This window comes from Dermacentor andersoni, chromosome 4 (assembly GCF_023375885.2).
Source record: "Dermacentor andersoni chromosome 4, qqDerAnde1_hic_scaffold, whole genome shotgun sequence".
Taxonomy (NCBI): Eukaryota; Metazoa; Arthropoda; class Arachnida; order Ixodida; family Ixodidae; genus Dermacentor; species Dermacentor andersoni.
The window spans coordinates 84989014-85003501 of NC_092817.1; the positions used below are offsets into that span (position 1 = coordinate 84989014).

At 42.2% G+C, this 14488-nt stretch overlaps 1 protein-coding gene across 5 annotated transcripts in view; it reads left to right on the top strand.

Moving 5' to 3' along the window:
- The window catches only part of Sbf (SET domain binding factor), a 160577-nt gene that overhangs the window by 67219 nt on the left and 78870 nt on the right, over nt 1–14488 (top strand). For all 5 annotated transcript variants that reach the window (XM_050183387.2, XM_050183385.2, XM_050183386.2 and 2 more), the window contains exons 3-8: nt 1178–1280; nt 2705–2821; nt 4412–4544; nt 7627–7735; nt 8685–8798; nt 12146–12337. In XM_050183387.2, coding sequence (XP_050039344.1) covers nt 1178–1280; nt 2705–2821; nt 4412–4544; nt 7627–7735; nt 8685–8798; nt 12146–12337 — 768 coding nt within the window. The remainder of the gene's footprint in view (nt 1–1177; nt 1281–2704; nt 2822–4411; nt 4545–7626; nt 7736–8684; nt 8799–12145; nt 12338–14488) is intronic.

Genomic DNA, 14488 nt, shown 5'->3' on the forward strand with positions numbered 1-14488 from the left:
ATTGATTTTACTGATAGGAAAGCTGGCTGGCATCTTTCAGTACTAGGTCTGAAGTGACTATCAGCTTACCGTCCTAGCTTTAGCGGTCTTTTATTTTCTGCTTGGCTTGAGGTAAAACGTCATGGGAGGTTCAGTATATTTTTTCATAATTGGAGTCTTAAACAAGTGTTACATCGCTTCCCAGTGGTCACCAATAATACTGTTGTCAAAATTGCCCATCATGTTCACGGCACTTGTAAACTACTATTACTGTACTAAACAAATAAGGTTACTCACCACAGAAGCTGCGACTAATATTCAACTCGGGTATTCCTTGATAGGTTCAACAGCAGTAATTTTGAATGCCCATGGCGTGTACAGAGCTTTTGGGGTATTGGTATTAGGCATCACTTGGTGGCTTCTCTTGGCTGGCTTCTCTTGCATTAGCTTCCAGCAAAGAAGCTTCAGTGATGATAAGGAACATACAAGGGCTGTCGTTTTCTTTGAATCATATTTGTTTATCTGATGTATGCTATACATCTTGCCTGCACATTTCGTGCATATCTCTAACTGCAGTGACGCTGTACACAAGTATATATTGCACCTCTCATTTAAGTTTGAAGAGTTGTCTGATATCTCTACTCCTCTTTGTGTTGGTTGAAAGTTAATGCTGCTTGAAAATACATATATTGGTTCAGAAGAAACGAAGTGGGCACTATATTCTGCTACTCTTTGGGAGCACAGCTCAGTACCTCTTGGAAATAATTGGTTTACTTCCCCGTACGGGGGAATGGCCTCAGCTTAGGTTCTTATTGTTTTTTTTCCAAATCAAATAAAATCTTTATTTGCATCACCAGGGTGCTTGGGGGCACAAAGAGCCTTATACAGGCATGACTAGGGTCTGCACCCTGGTAATGTATTTTCAGCTTTACTTTTAATGCTATGTACCAGCTTAGACTGAGTTAAACCACCATGCCTTCCAATTTTTTTCCAGAATGATTTAAAAGATAACTGTCAGAATGACTCACTATTGTGTTTAAAGAGTGTTAAAATTGAGAGGGAGAGAGAAAGGGGAGAGGGAGTGCAGATCGAGGAATGCTGAAGCACAACAGTCTCACTGCCTTTTTTTTTCTCCCGCCCCTCTCTCATTGGCTCTTCCCCTTCCCCTTGCTTTGTGTCCTGGTTGCGGGACAACCAGAACTGCCTAGGCATCATCTACACAGTGTACATAGACAATCTGCAAGTCCAGATTGAGACCCTCGTGGGCAACATCCTCGGTTGCGTCCAGGTGCCACCACCAGGTGACCAGCCATATTTTTTTAGCTTTGCATTTCTCTCTCTTTCTTTTTAAGTAGTGGCTTTCAAACTAAAATTGTTTGTGTATGTGCAACACTTTTCTCTGCTTGGTCCCTTTCTCTCTCCCTCTTTTTTCTCATTTGCCATTTCTTTTTTTCCTGCACAGCCTCCTTTTCTGAATTACCAGTTATTGTCTTCCCCAGCTTCCACATTTTGCAGCTTGGCATGGCAGTAATGCTTTTCAACCCTTGTGAGGAACAGGACTTCTTCATTTCTGAGCTGTGTTTATACGTCATCATAATGGCACTGCTGCTTTTTTTGGCTGATGTCTTTAGAAATAGGTGCCATTGAGAGTATAGTTCTTTTGTGCAATTTCTCACTGACTTTTTGCATATCCCCTTCAGGCACTGTGTGCACAGTTATGCATGCCAAGATGAGGCATCAAAAGCAAGAGAACTGATGAAAATATTATTTAAAGTGTGTCACAAACATTTTGAAACGCTTCTGATTGGACCTGTACTACAAGTTTGGGTAATATCTGTAAGGTGTTTTGGTACCTATGGAAGGTAAACGTCTTGGTGCTTTCTCTAAAGTTTACCACAATGTAGCGCCACCGCAATGTAACGAGTACCGATATGCCTAATAAGTGTATTGGCAGGCCATCAGAGCTTTTTCAGATGCTTCATATGTAATGCTTCTAATGGTCCATGGGACGAATGGGCTGCGCTAGGATGACGAGAACAGGAAGGACCTACGCATTGAGGAATAAACACGAAACGAAGCGTGCCGCCGCTTTTTTGAAGGAGCTTGAGTTCAAAAAACAGTGTCCGCTAACGCCGAGGTGCAGGTGTCCCTCATCCAAACCAAAATAAACTTTTTAAAGGAGTGAAACGCAAAACCGAGGCATTGTGCGTGGGCTGAAAGTATGTCAGGACAGTTGAGGTGTCTTACCAGATGTTCATAGAGAAGCTCACTTGCGACAAAGTTCGGGCCTCATACCTATGAGCTTGCTATCAGTAAATAGGAATAGCTCATATTCTAAAATATTTGCTTCTGTATGCATCTCCTTTTTATTCGTATTTGAGAATGTTCAACTCGATTCGGAGTGTGTTTTACCATTTCTTTTTCGAAGATATCTTATTCACTGTGGATTTTACTAACCCCTCCCTTCAGTTTTCTACTTTGAATAAAATAAACACTACTCTTTACTATTCAAACTGGATTAACTTCTTTTTCCATTTTTTAACATGCTTACTAGAGAGTGACAGCATCAGGCGATGTTCGCCCTCCTAGTAGACAAATTCACTCCCTAGTATCAATCAATCAATCAATCAATCAATCAATCAATCAATCAATCAATCAATCAATCAATCAATCAATCAATCAATTTATGCTTTGTCCTGACCTGGCTATTCTATGTTTCTCCCAGGGGGACCTCAGGTGCGCTTCTCCATTGGGGCAGGTGACAGGCAGGCATTGCAGCCACCACTCAGTGCACTGCTGCCCATAACATCCTGCATTGTCTACGAGCTCTTCCAGCAGCTTGGTATGGCTACTGCTGTATTTCTATGAGCTGCTGCTTAATGTGCTTTATGCAGCCAGGAACAGGGTGTCTTATTGAATACTTGTTCATGTGCCTGTCAGCATGTCCGTCCATCTTGTGACCTTCTTTCGATATTGGAGCATGTCTGTTTCCTTCTTTTGCAGTGCAGATTCAATATTGTCTGTGACAGGCAAATTATAGTGCATCGTTCAAGTATCCTGGTGTCACCAAATAGTTGCTATAAATGATGCCTTCAGTGATTTGTTACTTTTTCCTCTAAAGCAGCAGGTATGCATTCGGCTACTACAGTGACAGGTTAGTTAAGGGCCACTAGGGCATGCAGATTATCTATGCCTGAAATTTTAATCTGCTGGCTGATTTGGTGTTCTAAACATTTTTTTGTGTATGGTTTAGATGACTGTGGCTTTGTGAACTGAGATGCTGTTCCCAGCTTTGCTGTGCAGGTGGCCTTGCCTTGTCTTTAACTTGTGTTTAAGCTGGCCTGTTATTTGCTATAAATTTTCTTGTAGAAACTTAAATGGATGCCAAAGAGCAATACAAAGTTAGGCTGGGTTTGTAGATTATGCAAATAGCACAGTCTTTCTGGAGCCTAAATATGCCCAGGAGGACATAAACAAGATGGAGGGCAACAGCAGTTTGAAATTCAGACATTGGCTCCCTGTGGCATCACAAGCTTTGGCATCATGGCTGGTTGTTTATGAACAGAGTATAACAGTTCCATAGTATTTCAAGATAAAGGAACAAAGAACAGAAGAATTGAAAAGCGGGCTAGTTGGAACCTATCCATTCTTGGGCAGCACACATAAAAAACGAAGCATGAGAAAGGAAACAGGACGAGCACTGGTCCAACGCTTGTCCTGTTTCCTTTCTCATGTTTTGTTTTTTATGTGAACTGCCCAAGAATGAATAATAGGTTCCAACTCGCCCGCTTTTCAGTTCCTCTGCAGTTCAGTGCTAGTTCTTCAGGCCATTTTCTGTGTGACCAGCACTTGTCCTGTTTCCTTTCTCATGTTTCGTTTTTTATGGGTGCTGCCCAAGAATGGAAAGGAACAAAGCTGAACCTGACGAACTTTGTGGACACTTTCCTGCAGACAGAATGCTGAAATACCAGACCTAAATTCAGTAAAATACATGATTGTAATGACAAGCTCGGCATGGCAGCTTCGATGTGAAAGTCAAGAAGTGAAGCTTGGCTTTAATCTTTCATTGCTAATTATCAGCCTCTTCCTTATAAATAAATCCAAAAATAGATTTGATAGACTAATCTGCCTGTCCAGAATAATTATTTCTCTTTAGCATGCCTTTAATGATTGGCAGCTATCTCAACTTCAGATTCTGCAAAAGCCTAACATTTGGGAGGTCATGCACTACATTTTGTTCCCTCTATTCATGGCAGCCTTTTTGTAGCATTTGTTTATGGATGGATGGGCTGCAGCTGACTGGTTGCGGTAACACTGTAAGGGTCTTGCACTACTGTCCTTTAAGGAAAGTGCAGCATGTTGTTGATCAGTTACTTGTGGAGACCACTTGGCGGACAGTTAAAGTCGCGCTTTGCCATGCGTCGCTGCCCAGGTATCCACAATGTCGTCACCCTCTTCTGTGCTGCCATGACTGAGCTGAAAATCCTCTTCTATTCACGGAGTTACTGCCGCCTCAACGATGCCTGCTCAGCGCTCACTAGCCTCATGTTCCCTTTCAAATATAGGTAAGGCTGCTGTTTACTCGTGATAGGCCGTGTTGCTAATTCACAAGTGTGCTTCTCCGCATTGCGCATTTTCCCAACTACTGATGGAAGCACCGAACACAGCTCAAATAAAATGGAAACATGATGGGGCTTGTCTCTTCTGCTTGATTTCATCACGAGAGCCATGTCTACATTTTCAGTGTCATAAGGCAAGCAAACTGAGCTTGTACGCATTGATTGCAAAAATGACCGTGCCCTCGTAAGCTTCGTGAACTGCATCTCTGGAAAGGTAGCTTTACAATTATGAAAAGGGTTCATTGTTCACTCACACTTAAATTTGATTTCTTTCTATCGTGATGTTAGAGTCCACATGGTGCCACTTCGTGTAAGAGCGTTCATTTTAAAGACTAAAGCAAGTACAATTCTCAGTATTGCAGAACCTATTCCACTTCTTATAAGGAATATTGTTGCCTTTTGTTTAAGCTTACAAGCTTACATTGCTATATGCAATTTAGTCTGCTTAATTTGTAAATTTGTAATTTTGTAAAGCCAAGTTTGGTATGGTGAGGACTTTGAAGCAATCTACCGTAATCCATTTTTCAAAAGGAATACCACTGTATTTAGTCTAAAGTTCATTTATCATGCACAGTTTAGTTAGCTTATTTTGCTTTTGCAAAATTCAGTTTGGTCTGGTGAGGCTTTTGTGATAATTTCCTGGCTGAAGGTGAATATTTCATGCTGATTCAGATCAAATTAACGATGAAGTTGGGCTGATGCTGAACTAGAATTACAACTTTCTAATTCTTCGATCTCATCTGTCATTAACACAATTATTTTCTTGTATGTGGTATAACATGACTTAAATTGTAATGACTATAGCTTTATGCAGGGTGTCTACCAACCGGTAAAACCGGGAATTTTCAGGGATCTTGAATAGTTTGGAAACAATCGGGGAAAACTCAGGGAATTTCTGCTTCAATCAGGGAAAATTAGCTGTCAGTTTATTGAAAGGGAACGAAAGTTGCCCTACTGCTGGCTCAAGTATAAAAGAAAGGAATCGTAACGAATTGTCTTTGACGCCGTGTCGTCGGATGGAAGAGATGTCAGTGCACAGTCAACGACTGATTTTCCGGAGGCCCAATTTTTGCGAAATGCCCTATAATCCGGACGGCTTCGCGGACTACCGGGTGCCCCATAGAGGCAATATATACGAACGTCTCTAATATCAGACGCAGGAACCCTTTGCTGTCCGATTAGCCGGACTTTCTGCCGCGACCGCAGGTCCGAAGCGGCATTAATCAAAGCCAACACCGCCGTTTTGATTATCTCGCCGCCTCGAACCAACGCTCACGCACTCAGATCCGTTGGCAGCCGTAGCCATCACCGCGGAAACGCGAGGCTTAGCTGCTTCGACGTTCGCTATTAAGGTTCTTGCCGTTCGGTGCCGTGTTTCTCATTAAAAGGATTCGCCACTGTCAGTAATGGCACCGACTCCACCTCTGCAATCCTCGCGATTGGCTTAGAAGATTAGAAAGCATGGCGCGTTGCATAAAGCCGGTTTCCGAAAGGCAGCTTCGCCTTAGCACAGGGATGTTACGCGGTGAAGCGTACGTGAAGTATTGTGGTGAAGCTTAACAAGCATGGAACGGGACAATTGTCACGGGACACAGCACGTATTCCATAATTATACCTGCGTGCACCCGCCATCTCCTGTCACAGTACGAGCACTGATATGCCTAATAAGTGTATTGGCAGGCCTTCAGAGCTTTTTCGGACGTGCCTGTGAGGATTTGAGCCCTGAAGGGCAGTAAAAGACTTGCATTCATTTTTTCGGACTACGAGATTTGATTTTCGGGACGTTTTCGTGGCCCCTAGAGAGTACGAAAAATCAAACGTTGGCTGTGCAGCTGACGAAAAAGATGCTTCAAATGGTCTGTGGAGCAAACGGCAAGCGTAACGAGGACAAGAACAGAAATGACCGTTGCATTGAGGAATGATTGGGAAGGGAACTATGCCGCCTCTTCTTCGAAGGAGCTTGAGCTGAAAAAGCAAAGTGGCGGCTGACGCAGAGATGCAGGGGACCCTCACCCAAACCAAAATGAACTCTTGAAAGCAGTGAAATACAACACGAAGGCATTGTGTGTGGACTAAGATGATGTGAGGACAGTTGAGGTTGACTTTCCAACTGCTGACAAACTCACTTGTGACAAATTTCGGGCCTAATACCAATGATCTTGCTAGCACTTGATAGAAATAGCTCATTTGCGAAAATATTTGCTTCTGTATGCATCTCTTTTTATTCGTATTTGAAAATGTAAATGAAATGTAATGAAATGTAAATGAAAATGATTTGTAAAGGGTGTTACCATTTTTTTAAAGATATTTTATTCGCTGTGCATTTTACTAACCCCTCCCATCAGTTTTCTACTTTGAATTAACTAAACACTACTCCTTACTATTCAAACAATATTAAGTCCTTTTTCTATTTCTTTAACATGCTTACTAGAGAGTGACAGCATCGGGCGACATGGTGTTAGTCCGTATTGACATAAAATAAAGTTCTGTGTTGCTCAGGGAAAACCTGCAAAACTCTGGCAATTTGAAAATGTCAACTTGGTAGATGCCCTGTTTTGTTCTATCTACATTCACTCGGGCAGTATTCAGTGGATCCCTGATGGGATTGTGAGCGTGTCAATGTGCACGTGAAGGTTTAGTGTAACTTTTCTATAAAATAGTCATTTGTTTCTGTTGTTGTTTTTCAACAGCATCGTTTTTCTCATTAATATTGTTTACTACAGTTATGAGCAATGCTTTGTCACTTTGCTGCCTCACCAATGAGATCAGGCACCATGAAATTGCAAAAATAATCTTGTTCTACATTGCTGCGCTAAATATGTGGCATCACTTGTTTTCGTTCTTTTACCTCATATATTGTTGCCATGTGCATTTTTGTTTTGCTATCTGCCCTAATGACTTTTGAATCTGCTGTGTTATGCTTTTTATTGTCTCCAATAGACTTATGGTGCCAGCGTCAGATGAAGTTTTCTATGACTGTTGTAGCAGGAACTGCCACCTGTGAATGTACGACACTCTTCTTGTGCAGCCACGTGTATATACCCTTGCTACCTGCAACCCTGATCGAGTTCCTTAGCACGCCTACGCCATTCATCATGGGTGTTCATTCTTCCCTTCGAACCGAGGTGGCGGAATTGGTAAGGGTCCTGCATGTTTTTACTATGCTTGTAATGATATTCTTAGAGCACCAATTATGTCGTTGCTTGCTTGGTTACTAAATGTGTTTGTCTTGTCTAAGTCTTGGGCAAAGTTCTAAAGTTCTGTAAAAGCTTATTGATGAGTATGTGAACAGTTTGTGTAATATTGTTTGTATTCCTTTATATATTATGTTAAAAAAGATGTGTTTTCGTTGTCCGTCTATCCTGAGTTTTTCTGTAATTTAAGCCATTGGCTGAAGTTTTTCTTGATGTGTTGACACTTTTTCATAGCATTTTGTTAGTGGTCCTCATCATTGCTGAGTTATGGCTATGTTCGCATACAACGTAACCATGCTTATTTATTTTATGACATAAATAAATAAATATGAATATGATGTAGGGTGCTCTAAAAGAGTAATATTGTTCCTTTGCATATCCATCATTAAACAATGCTAACAGAACTTTAATTATTCACACTGAGCTGTAGACTACAGCAGATATACTAATGCTGTTTCTTTTTGTGGCAGAACATCCTGACTAGGTTAAATTATTGCTAACATTGGTTTCAAGCCTATTTAGAAGAGTATGTATTACTTGAATAGAAGAAGGGGCAAGGTGATCTAACAGTAAAAGCATATTTTCAACAGTGTTTGCTAGCTGGTGCATAAGTTATTGCATGTACAATGAGAGCGGCGGCTGTTCTGCATGTTTGAGACTATTTTTAAGGTTAGCCATTAGATGAGCAGATATCGCTTCACAGCTAGTCTTCAAACACCACAGCAAATGTTTGTTGCAAAACTGCTGTTTTGGAAGGTTTTTGCGCAAGACATGCCTGCTTTGAGGAAGTTCACGGTGTTGTGAGATGCTGAATTGTGACCATAATCAGTCGGCCGTACTGCCTGCACTCTGTGTCCGTCATCATACTTGGTTCTTTCTTTCTTTTTTACAGCTAGATGTCCTGCTGGTGGACCTGGACGGTGGCTCGGTGCTTGTGCCCGAGTGTGTCACTGTCTCCACACTACCTGAGCCCCTTCACTCACAGCTGTACACACAACTCTGTATGGTGAGTTCATGCCATCTGTACTTAGCAAACTGTGGTACATGATACCCTAGGTAGGTGTCTTAAAGGGTTCATGGAGGTCTGTGAGGCACCTTGTTAGACATTTGTGAGAGATATATTTTGTGTGAGGGTGAACTGGGTGCTTCAACCAGTATAAAAGTTATATTGACTCAATAGGGTACGTGGCGTGGCGTTGCCACCTACCCCGTTGAGTCAATATAAATTTTGGAAAAATCGGCGTCCGGAAAGTTGGTCATTGACTGTATTCAATATATTCGGTGTAGAGACCTGCGCAGTGCCACATGTCACATGCGCCGTGGAGCCCTTCGAGCTTGATGCCACCCTAACAAACGTCTCGCGTTGTTTTTCAGATTTCAGAATCTCTGACAGGTTGAAAATCACGCTGAATCTTACAATGAAACGGTGTCGGCTATGCACGAAGCGGTGATCATATGACGGGATGCGTGGTCTTTTCGTGTGTCGCGTGGATCGGCCTTACGATAACCCACAGGAGGGGTAACATTTCTGTATGTTGGAGAAAAACTGGAAAGCAAAGCTTTCTCTGCAATAAATAAAAGATTGCCACAAAACACAGGTCCACTACTAAACTGAGAACCTCATTGGTATTCAGTACAACAGAAGAGGAAGAAAAACACTTGATTCCATCCAACAGAAATTCTATTAATAAAAAAAATTTTGTTCCAGACCTTCATACACTAGAACTGAGCCATAGTCAGTGCTGGCTCACTAATTTGCAGGGTGTCTACCCACCGGGAAAACCGGGAATTCTCAGGGATTTTGAGTAGTCTGGAAAAACTCAGGGAAACTGTGCCTCTATCAGGGAAAATTAGCGGTAATTTTGTTGAAAGGGTCGAAAGTCGCGGTAATGCTGGCTCGAGTAATAGACATGAATCGTAATGAATCGTCTTTGACGCCCTGTCATCGGCTGGAGAAGTTTCCAGTGTACAGTCAACGACCGACTTTCCGGATGCTCGATAATTTGGACGGCTTCGCGGCACCACCAAGCACCCCATATAGTCAATGTATCGGAACGTATGAAATTTCTGACGCAAAAATCCTTCGCCGTCCGATTTTCCGGACTTTCCGCCGTGACCGCAGGTCCAAAACGTCATTAATCAAAGTCAGCACCGCTGCGGTGCTGCCGTAATCAAAACGGCAGTGGTGCTGACTACGGCTACGGTGCTGACTACGGCTACGGCAGCGGTGCTGACTACGGCTACGGCTGCCACGCAGTTCCGCTGGCAGCCGTAGCCACCACTGCGGCAACGCTAGGCCTAGCTGCTTCGACGTTAGCTATTAAGCTTCATGACGTTGGGTACCGCGTTTTTCATTGAAAGAATTCGCTGCTGTCAGCAATGGCCCCGAGTGCGCCTTTGTGGTCCTCGCAATTGGCTTCGAAGCTCGGAAAGCATAATGCGTTAGATAACACCGGTTTCTGAAAGTCAGCTTCGCCTCAGTACATAAATGTTTCGTGGTGAAGCATACGCAAACGTATTGCGGTGAAGCATTACAAGCGTCGGAAGGGGCAATTGTCACGGGTCACAATGCATATTCCTTAAAGGGACACTAAAGCGAAACAATAAATCAGTTTAGACTAATGAAGCATTGTTTGAGAACGCTGCAGGCAGTCATTTCAAGAAAACAGTTTGATTATTAGAAGAGAAAATGAACGTCCAAGTATCAGTATTTGAATTTCGCGCCGAAACCCCAGCGCCGGTACGTCAGCGTGACGTCAGGGATTCCAAAGTATGTTTTCGCATTTGGGCTGCGTTGGCTGAATCAAGGTTCCCGAAACTTGCCATGTTTAATATTTGGTTCCTTTAGAACACAATGTAGTCCATCTGTACCGCTATATATAATTAGTAGGCCCTAGAAGATGCCATCAAAATCCAAGACGTCACAGCCCCCAGGTGCAGGAACTTAAGTAGGCGTCGCCACCCGTATTTCGTTCTTGCGCTTTTTCTGGCTTACCAAACGTCTTATCGTTGTAAGAGTGGTGTTTTTAGTGTTGTAGAACGGTAATTTACTGATGCAGAAGAAATCCTTTTTCACTTTAGTGTCCCTTTAATTATACACGCGTGCATCCGGGATCTCCTGTTACAGTATGAGCACTGATATGCCTAATACGTGTACCAACAGGCCACTATGGACAGGCTTTCAGAGCGTTTTCAAATGTGCCTGTGGCGGTTTCAGCCCCAAGGGCAGTGAATGACATGCATTTATTTTTTCCAACTGGCCGCTTTTTTCCCTAGGGGCCGCAACTGGCCGCGGCCCCTAGAGAGTACAAAAAATTGGACGTGGACTGTGCAACGGACCAAGAAGATGCTTAAAATGGTCCGTGGGGCGAACGAGTGACGGAAGGAGGACAAGAACAGCAAGAACCTATGCATTGAGGAATTAACAGGAAAGGAAGCGTGCTGCCACCCTTTTGAAGGAACTTAGGCTAAAAAAGAAGTGTTGGCTGATGCCGGGACGCAGGTGTGCATCATCCACACCAAAATAAACTTTTTAAAGCAGTGAAACACAACACAGGCGTCGTGCGCGGGCTGAGAGTATGTCAGGACAGCTGAGGTTGACTTACGAGCTCTTGAGAGAATCTCAATTGTGACAAAGTTCGGGCCTCATACCACTGAGCTTGCTATCAGTTGATGAAAATAGCTCATATTCGAAAATATTTGCTTCTGTATGCATCTCCTTTTTATTCGTATTTGATTATGTCCGACTCGATTTGCAATTTGCAACCCGTCGATTTGCAACCCCTCCTTTCTGTTCTCTTTTTGAATAACATAAACACTACTCCTTAGTATTCAAACTGGATTAAGTCGTTTATTTAAAACATTTTTCGTATGTTTGTTAGAGAGCGATAGCATCAGGCGACATGGTTTCAGCCCGTCTTGACATAAAACAGTTCTGTGTCACTCAGGGAATTTTGCAATGTCACTCAGGGAAAACCTGGAAAACTCAGGGAATTTGGAAATGTCAACTTGGTAGACACCCTGATTTGGCATTCCCTTTAATAATTAAGAGTAGACCGTACTGCATATCTTGATGTCTGTGTGCCTAAGTTACTGTTAACTTACTACATTCTTGTTATGCAATGCTAGGAGATTCCTGAGCATGTGCAGCACCATATTTCCACCCAAAAATTGCTAGCATTAAATTTTATGAGAAATTTTCCAATATTCTGTATTCAATTTGATAGTCGTCTTTTTAATTTTTTTAGTCTGTTCAGAATTTACTATTTAGTATTTGCACAAGCCTAGTATTTATCTTTCAGTCTTAGACTGTGAGGGATATATTGTGCTCTAAAATATCTCTTTTCAACATAGGTGCTCCGGCCAGAGCTGATGTCAGCAGATGACGCTTTTCCTCCCCCACCGCCTGCGTCATCGCAGGCCGCCATGCTGGACAAAGAGATCCGTGCCATCTTTCTGCGCATCTTTGCCCAATTGTTCCAGGGTTACCGATCTTGCCTCACTGTTGTGCGCATTCATCCACGACCGTTCATCACGTTCCACAAGGTAATGGTGGAGGCATGCCACTAACGCACATATAGGTTTTGAATATGTGTAAGACACAAGATATACATTTTTGTTTTTGCTTAGTTTAGTAAACAAATGAAGGTATCTTTTCTTTCGGGTAAAATCACCTGATAGAATAAGTATCTGGTATGGAAGCCATAATCCAAGAAATATGTAGTATTGTAACACATCATTACTACACTGCTTTTCCATCTCCATCCTGGCTCAGCTGCTTCAGCTTAAAGCATTGCTTACCTTTTGTTGAAACTGTATCTTAAGCATATCTGTGCAGCAAGATGAAAGGAATTATTACTGTGCTTGACAAAGTACGAAAGTTGGAGCTTGTGAAATGCCTGAAGATGGTTATTTCCATGTCACAAATAAAGGCAGTGTTGCAGCATGACATGAAAAGGAAGCAAGCCACAATATTATAACGTCAGTGAGTGCAAGGCATTAAAAGTGCAACCATGGTGTCGCGCACTACACATATCGCATAAGCCCCTTTTTTACAAAGTTTTTCTGAGGGAAAACTGCCACTCAGTGCGGGACATGCTATCACAACACACTCTATTTGAACAAATATAATCAGGTCAAAGGTCACCATGTTTGAGGTAAAAAATGCGACAAAAGCCATAAGTGAAGCATTGCGGCTCCTTTACGTGACCGTCAGTGACCGTTCCCGCATCAACCGATGTGGGAACGGTTCTCCTGTAGGTGTTGCACGGCACGGCCATGCGGGCACCATATCTTGAAAGTGATATGCGTCGTGGGCAAAGTGCGTCCCCGTGCAGGTATCACCTTCAAAGTGATTTGTGATGTTGGCAAAGTGCGTGTAGTGCCGGTAGCTTCGTATGCACTGTCCTTTCGATGTTTAATTTGCGTAGAAGCTAGAAGCGAGAGACAGCACGAAGGTCAGTTCGCTCGCTGCTACTGCAGCGATTCTTCACTCAAGCGTTTTGACAGCGAGTTTCCGCAGTCATCGAGCGAGATGTGTTCATGTTTGCCTGTGCGTGCTGACACCATGTTTGTTAATTTAAATAGTAAGCAAATGTTTGCAAGTTTATACGGCCGATAAAACTACTATCTTTACTTCGTATAGCTGTCTACTAATTTGTTATTGCAATTGATGCTTCGCTTTAGGGAGAAACTGCGACTTTCTTTTTTGTTGTCAGAAGAGCATGCAATAAAATATAGTAAATGTATGCAGGTGTGGTCTAAAGTGTACATAAGAAGTGCAATTAGTGTTGCATAATTGCATACATTAGTACAACTTGTATATTTTATAATGTGAGGGTAGCAGCCTGCGTAAACAGTGAACAACAAGGCAAGCATGAATAGACTATTCTGCCAAGCATAAAGTTCAATAAAGGAGCCATATTTTTTTTCTCCTAGAACGGTAGTTTTGGTTCTTTTCTAAATGTTATCAATGATGTTTAAAGATTGTGACATTAATATAGTGCTGCTGTGCATTTGCTCTGGAACCTTGCTCAAGCAGAGCTTTTTAGCAACACAGCAAAAGCTTTTGCTGCAGTTAAATTACATAAAGTCAATGTTTTATTATTTTGACCCACATTTTAATTAAGCCATTTCCAACATACTTATTATAAACTTCTTCTTAATGCAAGTGTCCATTGATTAAAACCAGTTCTGAATGTCCCACTGGGGCCTAGTTATTTGGGTCAATTAAATTGTTGAAAAAAAAAATCCGTAGTGATCACATGTTCACCGTGTGTGAGGCATATGTTACATTTGTTATTCAACGTAAACTGCTTGGGGCCTCTTGTTCATGCTTTCCACCGTTCCATCTTTAATGCAGTGTTTTCATTGTTGCAGTGTTGTCATAAACGTAAACTTTTCTCAGATATTGGTCCACTTTTGTCTAATGGCCCTTTTCTGTTTGCAAACACCAGTCTTGTGTACATAGCTGAGATGGCTTAGCATAGAAGATTTTTACCTTCCTCGCTTTTATCATTGTCAATGTTAGATCTGGTTTGTAAAGCAGCAGCTTCGTAGTTTTGAATAGCTGTGGAACATCCAATCTTGAACACTCTGTGGCATTATTGTATACTGTGAAAAATATAGCTCAGGAAATATTGAATGAAGAGGTGGTAAGCGACGTTACTTTCCTGCTGCTTTATTCTAAGTGAACAA